Below are 21,138 nucleotides of genomic sequence, written 5' to 3'. Positions count from 1 at the left end.
TGGCTTGGTAGTACAACCACAGACCGAGCTGGATATAGCTGCTATACCTGGACTGCAGCAGGTGGTGAGGGAACCAACAAGAGGGAAAAACATACTTAACCTCATCCTCGCCAACCTGCCTGCTGCAGATGCATCGGTCCATGACAGTATCGGTAGAAGTGAACACCGCACAGCCCTTGTGGAGACAAAGTCCCGTCTTCACATTGAGGATACCCTCCATCGTGTTGTGTGGCACTACTACCATGCTGAATGGGATAAGACATTGAACAGATCTAGCAACTCAAGACTGGGCATCCATGAGGCACTTTGGGCCATCAGCAGCAGCAAAATTGTATTCAACCACAATATGCAACCTCATGACTCTGCATATCCCTCACTCTACAATTACAATCAACCCTGGATGAATGAAGAGTGCCGGAGAGCATGCCAGGAGCAACACTGGGCATACCGAAAAATGAGGTATCAACCTGGCGAAGCTCCAACGCAGGACTGTGTGCCAAACAGCATAAGCAGCAAGTAATAGACAGAGCTAAGTGATTCCATAACCAACGCATCAGATCTAAGTTCTGCAGTCCTGCCACATCCAGCTGTGAATGGTGGTGGACTATTAAAAAACTCACTGGAGGAGGTGGTGCCACAAATATCCCCATCCTCAATGATGGATGAATCCAGCACATATGTGCACAAGATAAGGCTGAGGCATTCGCAGCCCTCTTCAACTAGAAGTGTGTAGTGGATGGAGATCCATCTCAGTCTCCTCCGGAGGTCCCCAGCATCACGGATGATGGATGTCAGTCTTCAGCCAATATGATTCACTCCATGTGATATCAACAAGTGGGTGAAGGCACTGGATACTGCAAAGGCTATGGGTCCTGATAATATTCCGGCGATAGTGCTGAAGACATGTGCTCCAGAACTTGCTGCACCAATAGCCAAGCTGTTCCAGTACAGCTACAACACTGGCATCTACCCGACAATGTGGAAAATTGCCCAGGTGTGTCCTGTACACAAGAAACAGGACAAATCCAACCCAACCAATTACTGCCCTATCAGTCTACTCCATCATCAGCAAAATAATGGAAGGAGTCATCACAGTGCTATCAAGCGACACTTACTCGGCAGTAACCTTCTCACGGATGCTCAGTTTGGGTTCCACCAGCGTCACTCCGCTCCTGACCTCATTACAGCCTTGGTTCAAACATGGACAAAATGCGAGGGGTGAGGTGAATGCGAGAGGTGAGGTGAAAGTGACTACCCGTGACATCAAGACAGCATTTGATCGAGTGTGGCATCAAGGAGTCGAAGCTAAACTGGAGTCATTGGGAATCAGGGGGAAAACTCTCCGCTGGTTTGAGTCACACCTGGCACAAAGGAAGATGGTTGTGGTGGTAGGAGGTCAATCATCTCAGCTCCAGGACCTCACTGCAGGAGTCCCTCAGGGTAGTGTCCCAGGCCCAACTATCTTCAGCTGCTTCATCAATGACCTGCCTTACATCATAAGGTCAGAGTGGGGATGTTTGCGGATGACTGCACAATGTTCAGCACCATTCGCGACTCCTCAGATAATGAAGCAGTGCATGTCCGAATGCAGCAGGACCTGGACAATATCCAGGCTTGGGCTGGCAAGTGGCAAGTAACATTCGCACCACACAAGTGTCAGGCAATGACCATCTCCTACAAGAGAGGATCCAACCATTGCCCCTTGTCAATCAACGCCATGTACTTTATGTCTTTGAAAGGATACAATAATGCTTGTTTTATGCCAACTCTGGTAAATTACATACCTAATGAGGAGTAATTTTTATTTTTGGGGTTGCTACTCAATGAATGACATGCTGCAGCGCTGAGAAATACTACGCTCATCAATGGCACATTGCCGTTATTTTGGGCCTCGGGGAGTTTCTCTCTGCTGTGGTTACACTTAAGAGTAATTTCTGTTGGCGAGCCCAACAGGAAGGACTCCTCGCACCATTTTGTCTGATGGCCCTGATCTCCACCCCTGACACCTCCCCATTTTTGACCCACCCTCTCTCCTCCCCACCCCCACACCTCAGTGAGGTTCCCAGAACCCCCCCCCCCCCCCCCCCCACTGCCACCTGGTAAGGCTACCCAGGACTGATCCATGGCAGTGCCCCTGCTAACTTGGCAGTGCCCTTGCCAACTTGGCAATACACCCTGGCAGTGCTGTACAGATCACAAATTAAAAAATTTATGGATAATGAAAACTTGTATATTGAACTATATTCAGGACAGTAATAGAGGATATAGCCAGGTTGGTGAAATGAGCAAACACATGCCAGATCAAAATTAATGCAGTGAAGTGTTATGATACATTTTGGGTGGATGAATGAGAAGAGGTAAAATGAAACAAAATGTACAATTCTAAAGGAGGAGCAGAGGGCGCTGGGGTATAAGCGCACAAGTTGTTGAATGTGGCAGAATAGGTGAAAGTGGTTAATGAAACATACGGAGTGCTGGGATTTATTAATACAAAGGTACAAAAACAAAGTGGTTATGTTGAACTTTATCAAACAATAATTTGGTCTTAACTGGAATACAGTGACCTATTTTAGGAAAGATATGTAGGCGTTAAAAAAAGGGTACAGAAAAAAAATACCAGGATGGTTTCAGGATAGATTAGAGAAACTGGGCTGTTCTTCTTTGAGAAGGATGAGAGGAGATTTTATAAATGTATTCTAAATCATAAAACGTTTGGACAGATTAGATCGGGAGAAAGTGCTTCCTCGAGAACCAGAGGGCAGCGATTTAGAAACATAGAAAACAGAAGCAGGAGGAAGCCATTCCGCAATTTGAGCCTGCTCCGTCATTCATTATAATCAAGACTGATCATCAAGTTCTATACCCTGATCCTGCCTTCCCCAATACCCCCGAATCCCTTTAGCCCCAAGAACTATATCTAATTCCTTTTTGAAATGGTACAAGTTTTTGGCCTCAACTACTTTCTGTGGCAGTGAATTCCTCAGATACATCCATGGGTGAAAACATATTTCTCCTCACCTCAGTCCTAAAAGGTTTACCCCTCACCCTCAAACTGTGACCCCTAGTTCTGGACTCCCCCACCATCGGAAACATTCTTTCTGAATCTACCCAGTTAATCCTGTTAGAATTTTATAAGTTTCTATGAGATCCCCTCTCACTCTTCTAAACTCCAATGAATATAATCCTAGCCAACTTGGTCTCTCCTCATATGACAGTCCCGCCATCCTAGGATTCAGCCTGGTAAACCTTCACTGCATTCCCTCCATAGAAACAACATCCTTCCTCAGATAAGGACACAAAAACTGCATCCAATACAACCAGTTCTGACCTCACCAATGCCCTGTAGATTTGCAGTAAAACAGCTCTATTCCTATACTCAAACCCTCTCACTGTGAAGGCCAACATACCATTTGCATTCTTTACTGCCTACTGAAATGAAATGAAAAAATGAAAATCGCTTATTGTTACAAGTAGGCTTCAATGAAATTACTGTGAAAAGTCCCTAGTCGCCACATTCTGGCGCCTATTCGGGGAGGCTGGTACAGGAATTGAACCGTGCTGCTGGCCTGCCTTGGTCTGCTTTAAAAGCTAGCTATTTAGCCCAGTGTGCTAAACCAGTCCCTGTACTGTACCAGCACGCTTACTTTCAGCGACTGATACACGAGGACACCTCTCTCAATTTACACCCATTCAAATAATAATCTGCCTTCCTATTTTGCTACCGAAGCAGATAACCTCACATTTATCTACATTATACTGCATCTGCCATGCATGTGCCCACTGACTCAGCCTGTCCAAATCCCGCTGAAGCATCTCTAAATCCTCCCCACAGCTCACCCTCCCACCCAACATTGTATCATCTGCAAATTTGGAGATAATGCATTTAGTTCTCTTGTTTAAATCATTCATATATAATGTGAAAACTTGGTGTCCTAGCACAGATAGATCCCTGTGGTACCCCACTAGTCACTGCCTGCCAATCAGAAAAAGACCCATTGATTCCAACTTTTTACTTCCTGTCTGCTAACCAGGTTTCTATCCATCTCAAGACACTACCTGCAATCCCATGCACTTAACTTTACATATTAATCTGTTATGTGAGACCTTGTCGAAAGCTTTCTGAAAGTCTAAGTAAACCACATCCAGTGATTATCCCTGGTCAATTCTACTGGTTACATCTTCAAAGAATTCTAGTAAATTCGTCAAGCACGATTTTCGTTTCGTAAATCTAGAGCTGATTCTGTCTGATTACACCATTGTTTTCCAAATGCTGTGCTATGAAATCCTTGATAATTGACTCCAGCAACTTCCCTAGTTCTGACATTAAGCTCACTGGTCTATAGCTCCGTTTTCTCTCTACCTTTCTTTTTGTATAGCGGGGTTACATTCGCTACCCTCCAATCTGTAGGAACCATTCCAGAATCTAAAGAATTTTGGAAAATGACCACCAATGGATCTACTATTTCTCGGGCCACTTACTTAAGTATTCTGGGATGAAGATTATCAGGCCCTGAGGATGAGTCTGCCTTCAATCCCATTAAATTCCCCAAAACCATTCCCCCAAACCATTTCTTTAAGAGTACTAATTTCCTTCAGTTCCTCACTAAAACTTGTGTTTCTCAGAACTCCCGATACATTATTCATGTCTCCTTTTGCGAAGACAGAAGAAAAGTATGAATTTAGTTCCTCAGCCATTTCTTTGTTCCTGGTTATGAATTCCCCTCATTTGTGACTGTAAGGGGCCTATTTTAGTTTTTATTAATCTTTTTCTCTTTACATATGTGATGAACGGTTACTGCCTTATCATCATGTAAGGTGATGTCCCCTTTAAGACCAGGCTTGGAACCCTGGGGACTCCACCTCTGGCTCCGCCCATCTGGGAGCCATACATAAAGGCCTGCCTCATGGTCTGTATAGCAGTCAGCTCTCGTCCAAATCTGTAGCATAGTTATTAGCCTAATAAAGCCTTCTTTACAGTTTAATCTCTAAGCATCATTATTGAGGGTACCTCAATTTATTAGGCTAAACTAGATTCAGGATGGTCGCAGGCCTAAAACCAGAGAAGCTCAATCTGGAAGCACGAACGCCGGAGGCAAAGGAAATTTTTTAATACTGGCTGCGGTGCTTCGAGGCCTACCTGGACTCCGCAGAGACTCCCATCCTGGGGCCACGCAAGCTGCGTCTACTCCACGCCCGGGTGAGACACAGAATCTCCGCCACGCTCGAAAAGGCGACGACTTATGAGGAAGCGATTGAGTTGCTCCGCAAGCGGTTTGTCAAACCCGTCAATGAGGTGCACGCCCGGCATCTGCTCTCTACCTGCCGGCAGCGCTCGGGGGAAATCGCTCGACGAGTTTGTTGAGAAACTCACCGCGCTGGCCAGGGACTGTGACCATCAGGATGTGACAGGGGAAGTCCATATGAACCTGCACATCAGAGATTCTTTCGTGTCCGGCATCCGCTCGACCTGCATCCGGCAGCGACTGCTCGAAAACGGGGCAAAAGACCTCCAGGAGACGCTAACGCTCGCCTCCTCGCTGGAGGTGGTCCGACATAACTTGGGTACGTACCCTGCTGACTCTGCCAGCCCCCCCCGGACTTCCTCAGACTCGCCCATATTACAGGCCTGCGCCACGCGGCGACCCGCTCACCATGGGGGCACACCTTGCTACTTCTGCGGGCAGGGCCAGCACCCACGCCCACGCTGCCCAGCCCGCTCCGCGATCTGCAGCGACTGCGGGAAGAAAGGGCACTTTGCGAGGGTCTGTCTGGCCGTACCCAGGGGCCAGAAAAACAAAGAACAGCCGGCCCGAAAATCAGGCTCTCAGGCCCGCAGGCCTCGCAATGCTGCTGCGCACCGACCCGACAGGTCCTCTTCTGAACGCGTCATCAGCCTCGTGCGAATCATGGGAGCGGCCATCTGGTCGGCGGCCATCTTCTCGACCCGACACGTGCGACCAACGGCAGCGGCCATTTTACGACTCCGACTACCCGCGACTGGGTGTGATCACCCTCGATCAAACTCGGCCAAAACACCTGCAGAACTCCATGATGCAGGTCCAGGTCAACGGGCACGACACTGCATGCCTCTTCGACTCCGGGAGCACGGAGAGCTTTATCCACCCTGAAACGGTAAGGCGCTGCTCCCTACGCACCCATCCCACATCCCAAACCATAGCCCTCGCATCTGGGTCCCACTCGGTACAAATCACGGGGTACTGTATTGCGGATCTCTCGATCCAGGGTGCCAAATACACCCGTTTCAAATTTTATATCCTCCCTCACCTCTGTGCCCCCCTGCTGCTCGGACTGGATTTCCAGTGCAGCCACCGAAGCCTGACACTGAAGTTCGGCGGACCCTTGCCCCCCCCTCACGGTGTGCTGCCTTGCGACACTGAAAGTCGCACCCCCCTCGCTATTCGCCAACCTCACTCCCGACTGTAAGCCCGTCGCCACCAGGAGCCGGCGCTACAGTGCCCAAGATATGGCTTTTATCAAGTCAGAGGTCCAGCGTTTACTGGGAGAGGGGGTCATCGAGGCGAGCAACAGCCCTTGGAGAGCGCAAGTGGTGGTAGTCCGGTCCGGGGAGAAGAAACGGATGGTCGTGGATTATAGCCAGACCATAAACCGATTCACGCAGCTTGATGCGTACCCCCTTCCTCGCATCGCGGAAATGGTAAATCGGATCGCCCAATACCGAGTCTTTTCCACGGTCGACCTCAAATCTGCCTACCACCAGCTCCCCATCCGACCAAAAGACCGCCCCTATACTGCCTTCGAAGCAGCCGGCCGGCTCTTCCACTTCCTCAGGGTCCCCTTTGGTGTCACAAATGGGGTCTCCGTCTTTCAAAGGGCGATGGACCAAATGGTGGACCAGTACGGTTTGCGGGCTACATACCTGTACTTGGACAATGTCACCATCTGCGGCCATGATCAGCAGGACCATGACGCTAACCTCAAAAAGTTCCTCCAGACCGCCCGAGCCCTTAACCTGACCTATAACGAGGGCAAATGCGTTTTCCACACCACCCGGCTGGCCATCCTCGGCTATGTCGTGGAAGACAGGGTCCTAGGTCCCGACCCCGACCGCATGCGCCCCCTTAAGGAACTCCCTCTCCCCCGCAGCCTCAAGGCCCTCAAACGGTGCTTGGAGCTTTTCTCCTATTACGCCCAGTGGTTCCCCAAGTATGCGGACAAAGCCCGCCCACTCCTAAAGACCACCACTTTTCCCCTCTCGGCTGAGGCTCAATTGGCCTTCAACCGCATCAAGGCCGACATCATCAAGGCCGCCATGCACGCGGTGGACGAAACCATCCCTTTCCAGGTAGAGAGCGATGCATCAGACATTGCCCTGGCTGCTACCCTCAATCAAGGAGGCAGACCAGTAGCGTTCTTCTCCCGAACCCTCACCGCCTCCGAGATTCGACACTCTGCAGTCGAAAAGGAGGCACAAGCCATTGTGGAGGCTGTGCGGCGCTGGAGACACTACCTCGCCGGTAGGAGGTTTACCCTCGTCACCGACCAATGGTCGGTCGCCTATATGTTCGATAACACGCAACGGGGCAAAATAAAAAACGATAAAATTTTGAGGTGGAGGATCGAACTCTCCACCTACACGTACGATATCAAGTATCGTCCAGGGGAGCTCAACGAGCCCCCAGATGCCCTGTCCCACGGCACATGCGCCAACGCGCAGGAGGACCGCCTGCAAGCCATCCACAATGACCTCTGCCACCCGGGGGTTACCCGGCTCGTCCATTTCATCAAGTCCCGCAACCTACCTTACTCAACCAAGGAGGTCAAGGCCATGGTCAGGGCCTGCCAGGTCTGTGCGGAGTGCAAACCGCACTTCTATCGGCCAGACAAGGTTCGGCTCGTGAAGGCCTCGGGCCCCTTTGAGCGACTGAGCGTGGACTTCAAGGGGCCCCTCCCGTCCACCAACCGTTATGCCTATTGCCTCACCGTGATCGATGAGTTCTCCCGTTTCCCATTCGCCATTCCCTGCACCGACATGACCTCAGCTACGGTGATTAAGGCATTGCACAGCATCTTCACCCTGTTCGGTTTCCCTGCTTCTATACACAGCGACCGGGGTACATCGTTCATGAGCGATGAACTGCGTCAGTATCTGCTCAGCAAAGGCATCGCCTCGAGCAGAACGACCAGCTATAACCCACGGGGAAACGGGCAGGTGGAGAGGGAGAACGCGACCGTGTGGAAGGCTGTCCTTCTGGCCCTGCGGTCGAGAAATCTCCCAACCACCCGCTGGCAAGAGGTCCTACCCGATGCCCTACACTCCATTAGGTCACTCCTCTGCACGGCCACAAATGAGACCCCTCATGAGCGATTGTTTCTCTTCCCCAGGAAGTCTACCTCCGGGGTTTTGCTTCCACCTTGGCTGACGGCTCTGGGACCTGTTCTTCTCCGGAGGCACGCGAGGAGCCATAATACGGACCCCCTAGTTGTAAAGGTCCGACTGCTCCACGCCAACCCCAGTTACGCCTACGTGGAGTACTCCGACGGCCGGCAAGATACGGTTTCCCTCCGGGATCTGGCGCCCGCTGGATCCTCCACCACAGACGCCCCTTCCCGCGCCGCTCCCCTGCAGGACCCGTCGCCCCCTACAACACACCCCCTTCCAGCCCTACCACCCGTTGGTGAGCTCCTACCGTGCGCCCCCCCTTTACACACCCCGCCGGCGCCGGCTCCACTACCCCCGGCCCTGCCTAGTTCCTCTGCCCCGACCCGGACCGAAGCTCCGACCGCTGTGCTCCCGGATGTGCCCTCAACCGGGACGTCCGTGCCCGCCGCACCACCACCCGAACTGAGGAGATCGAGGAGGACGATCCGGCCGCCGAGACAGATGGACCTATGATGGCACTTCACCCCCGCCGGACTCCTTTTTAAACAGGGGGTGAATGTGATGAACGGTTACTGCCTTATCATCATGTAAGGTGATGTCCCCTTTAAGACCAGGCTTGGAACCCTGGGGACTCCGCCTCTGGCTCCGCCCATCTGGGAGCCATACATAAAGGCCTGCCTCATGGTCTGTATAGCAGTCAGCTCTCGTCCAAATCTGTAGCATAGTTATTAGCCTAATAAAGCCGTCTTTACAGTTTAATCTCTAAGCATCATTATTGAGGGTACCTCAACATACCTATATAAACTTTTACAGTCAGTTTTTATGTTCCCTGCTAGTTTACTTTAAACTGACTGGCAAAGGAACCAATGTGACATGAAGAAAAACATTTTTAAGCAATGAATGGTTAAGAGCTGGAATCCAGTGCCTGAGAATGTGGTGGAGGAAGATTCATTCAGAGTTTTCAGAAGGGTATGGACAATTATCTAAAGAAAAATAATTTGTAGGTATGCAGGGAAAAGATGGGAAGGGAACAAAAAAGTTGCTCTTGCAGAGAGCCAGCACAGATATGATTAGATAAATGACCTCCTTCTGTGCTGTAACCATTCTTTGATTCTATATTGATGAACTGAAAAAGTGGTTATCTATCAAAGTTTGTAGATGATACTAAATCAGGAAGTACAGTAAATTATGTAGATCTGAGCAAGAAATTACAAAGGGGCAGAGAGAAGTCTAAATTACTGAATAAAACTGTGGTAGGAGTTAAATGCGGGCAGCATGAAGTCATCCACTTTGAATCTGAGAAAGACAATCAGAATATTTTCTTACTGGCGGAGACTAGTAGCTGTTGAGCAAAGGGAATTATTTCCATCAGCACACAAATCACTAAAGGCTCATGAGCAGGTATGGAGAATAATCAAAAAGGCTTTCTTGAATGTAGAGCTAATCAAATATAAAATAATTAAGGAATTCAATAGGTTAGGGATAGAAAAGCTATTTGCTTTGGCACAAAAATCAAGAACCAAGTCTTAACACTATTACCTTAAAATTAGATGGTTACCATGATGTGGAGATGCCGGCGTTGGACCGGGGTGGGCACAGTAAGAAGTCTTACAAACACCAGGTTAAAGTCCAACAGGTTTGTTTCGAATCACTAGCTTTCAGAGCGCAGGAAGGAGCTGCGCTCCAAAGCTAGTGATTCAAAACAAACCTGTTGGACTTTAACCTGGTGTTGTAAGACTTCTCACTTAAAATGAGAGCTTGGCCTTTTAGAAATGAAATCAAGAGAGATTTTTTCAAACAAAGCATAGAGGGAGGAGCTTGCTCCTCCAAAGGCTGGGGATGCTGAATCAATTTAAACTTTCAAGCCCGACAGTGAAAGATTTTGATTAGATATTGATACCAACTAACATGGAACAAAAGTTGAGCATGTTAAGTTGCAGTACAGGTCAACCATTATCCAACTGAATAGTGGAACCTGCTTAGGTAGGTCCTTTCCAAAAAAAGGTCAAACTAAAAGTATTACATTAAAATTACAAATCGAATATTCAGCTAAAAATACAGCTGTCACTACCACCATAAGTTTTTATTATATTTCCCTTCAATAACGCACATGCATCGACTATAACAAATGTGTGGCAACACAATTACTACAACACTCAAAACAAAACTCCCCAACTTTCAAATGACTTGAGTTTTTTTTAGACTTTACCACAGATATAAGAAAAATGAGTTACCCTTAAATGATACTGAAGTAAAATGTACAATAGAAAACAAAATAAAATTGCAGAGGTCAAATTGCTACTGTATCCACTCTGTTCAATATCCCAGTTTCAAACCAGTTTGCTTTTCTGGCAAAGATAAGGAAGATTCTTTCAGTATGTACCATCATAATTCCGTTCATTTGCTTTAGGATTATGTTATTACTGACTGAGGAACCATTTTGAGCTTAATGATACAAAATAGGTTTTGAAGCAGCATAGGAAAATTCAAAAATATTCCAAACTGATTAAAAAATTTTGCAATATTTTCCAAACATATACAAATTGTATAATCCCATGCAGCAAAATAATTAGCAAACTGATGAGGTACTTGTATCAGCTGGCCCCATATCTCTGTCTAAAACGGTGCTTGGAGGAAGGTGTAGAAAACTGGCCAAATGAGTTCCGATTTATTTTCGGTATGAAAATCTGATTGAACTCATTATCTCTCAACAGCACTGCGGAGATGAGGAATTCACTTAGCGAGGAAGCCACTATGGCTCATCGGAAATTGGTCTCATTTTATGTCATCCGTATATCTCAAGTTAATCCTTATACGTTGAAGGATTATAGGGTTACCATTTTAACTTGATTACTGCAAACTCCCTCGGGTGCATTCAGCCTAACCTATAAACTTCACATTTTCAAATTTTATCCTGGTTTATTCTGTGAGCAGAGTTAGCAAAGAATATAATCTTTTAGTGCTTTCAGAACTGATCATTTTAATTATTATAGAAACATAAAATGATGCAGCACAGAAGGGAACGATTGAGCCCATCAAACTTGTACAGGCTTATTTTAAAGAGTTGTTCAATTAATCCCATTTCCCTGCATGTTACTTTTTATACTTAGCTCTGCATATTTTTCCCTTTCAAGTATTCATTCAATTCTCTTTTGAAAATAGCTACTCAATTTGTTCCCACCACCCTTTCAGGCAGTGCATTACAGATAATCATAACTCAATAGCACCGTGATTTTGTATTGAATCTATTCTATCATTTATGATCCATGTTCTGCTTATGCTTAGTTACATGGTTTTTAGAAATTCTGTTCATTGGTTACAGCTAGCTTAAAGCTCTCAATTCAACAGAGTAATTATATTTTAATTATCGAAAGACGAAGGCAATTATAAATATTATTTTACAGCATAAATAAATCCATTCCAACAGACATTCGACAATAAATTATCAGTTATCCATCTCTTTAAAATGATTTACAACTCAATTTCACAGAAGACACTTGGTTCATCTGTCGAATCATTACATTAGCTGAATTACAGCAGCTGAATTAAAATATTAAACTCTTTAGATTAAAAGATGTGTAATAATGCAGCTTTTTGAAACTGGACAAAAAGATTTACAGAGCTCTTTGCTTTAAAGAGCTTACATTTTCATTGTAAATTGAAAATAAAATTCAGAACAGGTTTTGAAAACATTGCATATTTCCCGCTTGATGCTAGATAAATAATAATGAAAATAATGCTGCATTTTGAATAATTACTGTCGGCTTCTTGCACATCAAGTTAAAAATGAGAGACAAATGGACACAATTTTCCTATAATTACCTTGAAAACTGTCAATACTCACCCTGCCTGCAGGACTCATTGGGAGCAATGCCATTTCGGATGCCATCGTGTAGGTTGAAACTTCACTCACCATGCTCACTGGTCGGTCTTTTTTTTCTTGTGATGCCATTGCTGCAGCAGTCCTGAAACTAGTAAATGGGGTACAGTGAAAGCACGCAGCCAACAATATGCCAGCACAGCTATAAATAGAAAACATTCCCTTGCTGGTTCTTCAGCCACGTCCTATTTTCTAGCTGCCTTACTAGAACACATATTGTGTTCTAATAAGTACTCAGGCTCTAATAGATGTGAAAAAAATGTGCAGCAAATATGATTTCATCCAGCTGCCTGTAGAGTTTCTACAGATCTCTACCTAACAAAAAAAAAAATTAAAATAACAACATTTATGTAATTAAAATATAGCTCTTTACCCCTACATATTATTATGCTCGATTTTAAACAACTATTTCAACAGGGTCAACTTTCAACATTGTTAACAGATTCTCAATGATGTGCAGATGTAAATGTTCATTTAAGGGAAGTAATAGCCTGGTAGATTGAATTTTAATACCTACTACAATTCTACTAACATTCAGTTAGTTTTACATAGTTCACATGTAGGTTCATAAAAAGGTCTACTTTATTCAACAACAAAAAATGATGCTTTTTGGAGCTTGAAATGGTTCCAAATGATGTGCTAGATTTTTGCTGCAGTTTTAGAAAAGGTAAATTACATTCCATGAAAAATACAAGAACTTATCTTTTGTGTATTTTGTACAAGATGATGAATTCCTCTGATGAATTCCTCTGCAATTCATCATCTTATAAAATAAAAGAACCCCTACAATGCATAAGAACGCCATTCAGACTATCAAATCTGCAACAACCCTCTGAAAGATCACCCCACCCCCATGACCCCAATAGCCTTTTGACACTAATGGGTAATTTAGCATGGCCAATCCACCTAACTTGCACATTTTTGGACTGAGAGAGGAAACCAGAGCTCCTGGAGGAGACCCACGCAAACACGGGGAGAACCTGCAAACTCCATGTAGACAGTCACCCAAGGTCGGAATCAATCCCAGGTCTCAGGCGCTGTGAGGCAGCAGTGCTAACCACTGTGTCACCCAATTAATTTGGTATCCTAGGGGTTCAAGGCCAACGCAATATTACTTTTTGTAACACACAAGGCATAATTCTTTCAGTCAATGCTTACTGAATTACTTTGTAACTGATTAGTAAACTCCACTTTAGGTAGGTTAATGTGAAATGAACAAAAAATATCTTTCTTTTCACCCAAAGATTTCCTTGTCAGTAGATATAGGTGCAACACTCAAGGGTTAACAAAGGACCAATTCTGTACAACTGTTGTTTGTAGTGTATAGAGTGTACTGAAGTAACACTTTCTGACTCACCCTCCTATTTTCAAAAACTTCCTAAAAAACATTCTGCTCTTCAACTGTAATTTCAGCTGCTGCTCCCAAATTCTTCGCTCTCTTCCCTCTAGTTGGATGATATTTTCTTCTGCCCTTTGAATGTTTTGGGACTCCTTACTATTATAATCCCAGACCAGATCCCAACAGTGGTTGGGATACTGGACTGAAAACCCAATATTTTATTTTCATTTTGTTAGACTGCGAGGAAAGGATGTTTCATTCCAGGAGTGATTTCATGAAGAAATAAGGGGCGCGATTCTCTGCTCCCGTGCCGTTTCAGAGAATCGCCTGGGCGCCGCCTTTACGCATGAATGACGCGGCGCCGTTCGTAGCCCATTTTCGGGCCCTGAATCGATCGGGATAGGGGCCGTTTCGCGCCGCCGAGAACCTCGACGGTGTTCACGATGGCGCGAACACTGTCTCCATTTCAGAGAATCCCACCCATGGATTTTGTACATTAAATCAAACTTTATTACTAACACAGTATTAAAATCTTTAACATCACACCCCAAAATAGTTTACAATTACCCCATATACAATACTACTCGATTCAGTGAAAACAATACCCTTAATTGCTATATTTATTCCGACTTAAACATCAAGACAATAAACAATCTCAGCCCTCAATCCACCTTAAATACCAATGGCATAGATTTTCATTTCATTTCATTAATACTTGCTTTACAGAGTTATTCTTTGTGAAAGCAATCTCTTAACACTGCTTTAGAGAACAGATCTGACTCTGGTCCAAACTTCTACGGAAACTGGATGTCTTCAAAAGCTGTTTTCAACTGGCTTGTTTCAGCTCCCCTTGTCCTCAGACAAGTCAGCACTGCTTTAAATGGTTAATCTCTTTTAACTCAGCTACAGTGAGAACAAACTGCCTTACTTGGTCTCAGCTTCAGCCAGATCAGAACTCAACAGAAAATGCTTTCTCAAAATGCCCGATGCCTTAGCTCCACCCAGCAATTATATCATCTCACCAAGCAGAAATCTAATCAACTCCCCAGGGAATGCCCTGAATGCAACCAAAATTGTATTAGCCCAAGCTTTTATGATAGTTAATTACACCTCAAATTCCTGAAAGCTGTTAGCTTTCAACCCAAAATTTGTTTAAAAATATGACTGCAGCAGTCAAACACATTCTAATCCAGGTTTTTAACCCTTACTTCACCAAATACTTGTAATCCAATATATCTAAAATCCTACATTCATCACACGGGTAAAGATGAGGAGCCCAGTGAAAACTTTTACTGTTGATACACACATTGCCAACCACTGAGTTTTTTCAACCTGAGCAATAAAATCCTGAACAAAAACACAAATATTAATTGATCTCTGAAACACTTACATAATTTACTTCCTACCACTATAATTTTAACTCCTCCGTTCACTATGTTAATCCAGCATGCCAGTTCAAAACATAAAACTTTGTTCTCTCGTCCATATGCAAGTTCGAAGTTCAGAATCTTAGTTGTATTAATTACACCAAATTAGCTTGTGATGTTGCATGGAAGAGTTGACTTCATAACCAAATTCAAAGGAAGTGAGAGACTCCAGATAACCAGTCACAATTAATATAGGTGTTTCAACTAACTTCAAGGTATCCCAAATTAGTAAATTTAGTTGTAATGGAATTTAACACCTGAACAGAGAGCCTGGAGTGCAGTGAGGAGTAATTGTGGAACCTCGCTATCAGCACACATTTTACGAATGGTTAACAATGCTTTAATATCATCAGCAATGGGGCGGCATAGTGGCACAGTGGTTAGCAATGTTGCCTCAAGCGCCAGGGACCCTGTTCAATTCTGACTTTGGGTGACTGTCTGTGTGGAGTTTGTACGTTCTACCCGTGTCAGCATGGAGTTCCTCCGGACGCTCCGGTTTCCTCCCATAGTCCAAAGATGTGCAGGTTTGGTGGATTGGCCATGCTAAATTTCCCCTTAGTGTCCAAAGGATATGTGTGGTTACAGGGATAAGGCGGGGCAGTGGGCTTGGTAGGGTGCTCTTTCGGCGGGTCGGTGGAGATTCAATGGGCCGAACGGTCTCCTTCTGCACTATGAATCATAAAAGATCCACAACTAGAGGGTTTCATTCTGCAAATTGAAGAAGAATTCATGAAAACATGGGGGAGGGGCTGGAGAAGTGACAGAAACTGAGAACTAAATTATAATATTTAATGGTGTACTGAAACAGTCTCTTTACTCCAGTTTAGTGAAAATCGCACGTACCTTAATTAAGTGGAAGGAAAAATCAAAGGTCAAAGTAAAACAAGACGATGATGTACTTGAAAAAACAATTATAAAAATATTAAGGCAAGTTGAAGCTAAATGAATTCAAAAATCATGACTTTCTTTTGAAACGATTTGCAGTGAGAATATTTATTCCGTAATTTGAGTTATCTCAGCCACAAGAGACAATCAGCTAGAGATTCCATCATTTCATGCGAGGTGCTCTGGGCCATCAGCAACTGCGGAACTGTATTCAACCACAATCTATAATCTCTTGGCCCGGCTTACCCCTCCTTCACTCTACCATTACCATCAAAATGGAGGATCAATGAACAGTGCAGTGGAGCATGGTATTGATAGGGAGCAGCATAGTCAGGGGGATAGGTTCTGTTCTCTGCAGTTGAGAATGTGAGTCCAGATGACTGTGTTGCCTGCCCGGTGCCAGAGTTTGGGTTATCTGCTCAAAGCTGGAGACGAACTTGCAATGAGAGGGGGAGGCTCCAGTGGTCATGATCCATGTTGGAACCAATGACATAGGAGAGACCAGGAACGAGGTTCTGTGTAGAGATTACAAGGTGCTAGGCACCAAATTAAAAAGCAGAACCTTAAAGGTAATAATCAAGCCACGTTCAAATTGACAAACAATACATGGGTGGTTCAAAGACTGGTGTGGGAGAAATTGTTTCCAGCTTGTGGGATGCCAGCATCAGTATTGGGGAAAGTAAGGGCTGTACTGTTGGAGTGGTTTACACCTGAACTGTGCTAGGACCAGTGTTCTAGCAAGGTGCAGGTCTAGGAAAGTAGAAAGGGTTTTTAAACTAAATAGTGGGGCAAAGGATCAAATTTGAAAAGATGTTTTCAAAGAGTAAATCAAAGAGCAGAGAAAAAGCAAGAGAGAAATGTTTTAATAATAGCAAGGATAACAGGCCGTGACAGGAGGAGGACAGAGAGTACTGTGTACAGTAAAGAGTATATTAGCAGATAAGGCTAGATGTTACAACAATAATAAAAGGACAAAACTAAAGGCAATATCTAAATGCACACCTGAATGACAGTAGCATTCAAAACAAAAAAAGATGAAATAAGTTCAATCTGATAACCATTACAGAGACGTGGTTGTGAGATTGGGACCTGAATATTGGAGGTTACACAACATTTTGGAAGAACAGCAGGCTAGGAACATGTGGAAGGGTAGGTCCGTTAATTAATGATGGTATCAGCACAATAGTGAGGAATATCAGTGCTGAGGCCTCAACGTTTTACAATTTATAAAAATTACTTGGATGAAGGGGCGGCACAGTGGCTAGCACTGCTACCTCACAGCTTCAGGGTTCCAGGTTCAATTCCGGCCTCGGGTGATTGTCTCTGTGGAGTTTGCCGCTTCTCCCAGTGTCTGCATGGGTTTCCTCCGGGTGCTCCGGTTTCCTCCCACAGTCCAAAGATGCGCAGGTTAGTTGGATTGGCCATGCTAAATTGCCCCTTAGTTTCCAAAAGGTTGGATGGGTGATTTGTTATGTTGTAGGTGTAACATAAGCGGCTTCCTTGTGGTGCACTTTACAAAGGAAGGTTCAGACGTGGAGATAACTTCAACACGTTTATTAAACTATTTACACATCCAATACTCGGGTTCGACACTACTGCTAATCCTACTACAGCTACCCAGATTGACTAACCAGTTGCTGCAACCCACGTGGTGGGTGTAATATTGAATCAACCCTGTGTCTCTACTCACTGACAGTCTCCACTGGAAAGAGGAAGATCATGTGTGTGGTGTCCTTATATATGGGTTGGTGTAATGCCCCCCTGTGGTAGTATCACCTGTGTGTGTATCGTGAATGTCCATTGGTCGTGTCCTATCTAACTGATCTATTGGTTGAGCACGTGTGTTCCTGGTGCTCCCTCTAGTGTCCAGCTAGCCTACATGCATTTACATTGATGCACATCACCACATCCACCCTTTTTTATATGTTACATATTTTCTGCACACTGAGAAAATTGAACAAAAAACAGGTAGATAGTTAAGGTATATACAAGTCATGGGAACAGTGATTAAACAATAAGTCCAAATCATTCGTGTGAGTCCAAAAATCATCAATCATCATGGTCAAATGTCTCTCTTGGTTATGAACGCCATCAATGTCCCTGTGCCACAGGAACCAAGAAGTGGTCAAATCACTTTGCTGTCTAATTTGGAGTCACTTTCTTCTTACGATGTTTGTGATGGTGCATTCGGATGGCATCTTGTAGCTGATAAGGTGTTGATGTTGAAGAGGTACCTTCAACAGTATCATTCGAGGTCATTGATGTGCCATATGTTGAAGTTGGATAAGACTGTACATACTGATTCTGGCCACGTGCTGTGCTGGAAGGGTGATCCTGCTGAGAACCGTTGAAGCTTGTCGAATTGGAAACAGAATTGATGCTCGCATAAATACTTGGTGATGGTGTGAAACTAGAACCTTGCATCTGATAGGAATATGCCATCTGGCCAGGCTGGGGTGCAGCAAATCCTGGGCTGTAACTAAGGCATCCAGTCTGTAGTGCAGATTGCGCTTGCGGTAGTCCTCCTTAGGTCTTGATTCCATTAATGGGCAATCCGTAGTGCTGACCTGTTTGAGAATATGCTGCATAGACTGCTGGCTGCTACATGCCTGAATATTGGGTTTGTCCAGCATGAGCTGTCATTGGTTGCACTGCTGGTGTGGAAATAATGTGTGGATATAGCTGTGGTGAATATTGGTGTATTCCTCTTGGACTGTAGCCGCTGCTTGTTATTACTGACCCAGTGTAATTGTTAAGTGATTCATCTCCTGTCGTTGTGGCATCTGCTGTCACCCTGAGCGTTCCATCACTGAGGTTGCGGCACTCCCTGTCTGGAGTAAAGTCCGGCTTACGTGAATCAGAGTCGGCACTTGGTTGCTCCCCATCTGGAGTCTGGTCTGTTTTAACTGAGTCAGTGGTGGTTTATTGATGCTCCCCGTCTGGAGTCTTAGCAGGTTCACTGGAGTCAGTTGAGATTTCTTGAAGCTGCACGTCTGGAGTCGGAACATGCAGGAATGCATTGACTTGTGGAGAGGTTCGAGCGGAAGAGGGTGGAAGTATCATGGTGTCACCAGTGGTCTCGCAGTGATCGTCGAGTGCCTCTGTGCACACTAGCTGAGGTCTGTCACTTTGCACATCTTGCATGGGACGTGGGATGCTGTCGTCACTCGTCTCACATACTGTGGGTAGAGCCTCAGTAGCTGCATGTTGTTCACTTGGGTTGGGTAAATTGTCAGAGTCTTCACCTGGTGGTGCAAACAATGTGGGTGGACTGTCATTGTCTTGCTGGTGTCCTTTATTTGGGCTTGGACTGTCATCGTCGCTTTGTTCTTCACTGTAGCATGATAGGCCGTCATGGTTGTCCTGCTGTGCACTGGAGCGTGGTAGACTGTCATAGTCATCTTGCTGTATACTTGAGCATGACAGACCTGTATCGTCTGCCGCTAGTTGGTCAGAGGAGTTTGCTAGACCCTCATGGTCTTGTTCCTGCAAGGACTGCGCTCTGGAGTCTTGCGTTGCTTCTATCGTGGAGTCTGTCCACAAGCTCGCTGCAGAGGCTTGTGACACTGGAGTCACTTCTTGTTCGTGCAAGGACTGCGCTCTGGAGTCTTGCGTTGCTTCTATCGTGGAGTCTGTCCACGAGCTCGCTGCAGAGGCTGGTGACACTGGAGTCACTTCTTGCTCATGCAAGGACTACGGTGTGGAGTCTTGCGTGTCTTTTTACGTAGAGTCGGGAACCCTGAGCGGTGCGTGGACCATGCTCTGTGTGGCAGCAGGCCGATCTCTGTGGGCTTGTCCCGCTCTTTGTCTCTTGGTTTCAGGCTGCAGCATCATCCTGCACTCACGAGTTGGGATGTCATATCTGCACTCACGAGTTGGGATGTCATATCTGCTGGACTGAAGATCCTCAAATCCGAAGAACCCCTCGTCGGAGTCGTCAATGTGCAACACGTCTAGTTGCGGTTCAGATTTGGTACTGGGGTAGCCTCCCAAGGTGAAAGGTTTGTCTAAGTCATTGTCTTCTAGGACCATATCATCACTGTTTGCGTTGGAGCTGACATTGGGCTCGCGAGGTCCAGAGAAAACGTAAAGGTTGGTATCAATGTATTCAAGGTCGGGATCATCGGTTTGGGCGAAGGTAACTGCTTGTTGCAGGGTTCTTCGGAGGTTAATTTCATTTCCTGGTTCAATTTGAGGCATTGTGCTGTCATTCCAGGTGAAAGAAGGTTGTTTTATGGCTTTAAAAGGTTTTTTCTTTGAGTTGGGACGTTTCCCCTTTAAATGGGTGATTTCCAGGGCCTCTGACGTCATGACGCATATGACATCATACGTAGGAAGCGAAATCGCTGTTCCTGTACCGATGGCCGTTTTCATGATTGCGCATTCGCGGCGTCTCATGCATGCGCAAACGGACCTTCACGTTCTGTGCGCTTCTCGTGCAACTGCAGTCCCTTTAGAAAGATGGCTGCCGATCACAATTGTTCTCTGCTCCGGGATCTCGGCCTCGTGGTGAGTACTGGCGCTTCTCTTACCTTTTCTTGCTGGTTGGAGTGTGTTTTCCTCACAGTATTTGCCGAATTTGTCCAGGACTGTCTGGAAGTCGCCCGTTTTGCCCTTTGGAGAACTTGAATTTTTAAAAGATTTCTTCTGCTCTGGCACCGGCGATGGTGAGCAGAAGCTCTGTCTTTTCAGCATCGGCCACGTCTTCTAGTTCGGCTGCTACCAGGAAGATTTCAAACATTTGCCGGAATACCCGCCAGTTTTCGCGTAGATCGCCGTGGCACTGGAGCTGCTGCGGAACTCGGATCTCAAACATCTTGCCTGGGTATCGTTGCTGGTTGTCACTGTACGCTGAGGTATGTCCATATGGATTGAAACAGTTCACTCTGGTACCATGATTTGTTATGTTCTAGGTGCAACATAAGCGGCTTCCTTGTGGTGCACTTGACAAAGGAAGGTTCAGACGTGGAGATAACTTCAACACGTTTATTGAACTATTTACACTGCTAATACTCGGGTTCGACACTACTGCAAATCCTACTATAGCTACCCAGACTTACTAACCAGTTGCTGCAACCTACGTGGTGGGTGTAATATTGAATCAACCCCGTGTCTTTACTCACTGACTGTCTCCACTGGAAAGAGGAAGATCATGGGTTGGTGTAATGCCCCCCCTGTGGTAGTATCACCTCTGTGTGTATCGTGAATGTCTATTGGTCGTGTCCTATCTAACTGATCTATTGGT

General features: G+C 45.6%; 1 protein-coding gene across 13 annotated transcripts in view; it reads right to left on the bottom strand.

The window, feature by feature from the left end:
- The window catches only part of plekha5 (pleckstrin homology domain containing, family A member 5), a 525,939-nt gene that overhangs the window by 171,645 nt on the left and 333,156 nt on the right, over window positions 1-21,138 (bottom strand). For all 13 annotated transcript variants that reach the window (XR_011934086.1, XM_072471752.1, XM_072471741.1 and 10 more), the window contains one exon: window positions 12,207-12,333. Coding sequence is in view for 12 of the 13 variants with exons in the window: in XM_072471752.1 (XP_072327853.1) it covers window positions 12,207-12,333 (127 nt within the window). In the remaining variant the exon portion in view is untranslated. The remainder of the gene's footprint in view (window positions 1-12,206; window positions 12,334-21,138) is intronic.

This window comes from Scyliorhinus torazame, chromosome 13 (assembly GCF_047496885.1).
Source record: "Scyliorhinus torazame isolate Kashiwa2021f chromosome 13, sScyTor2.1, whole genome shotgun sequence".
In the NCBI taxonomy this organism is placed as follows: Eukaryota; Metazoa; Chordata; class Chondrichthyes; order Carcharhiniformes; family Scyliorhinidae; genus Scyliorhinus; species Scyliorhinus torazame.
The sequence above is the reverse complement of the archived record's forward strand: the minus strand, read 5'-3'. Positions and strand labels throughout refer to the sequence as shown.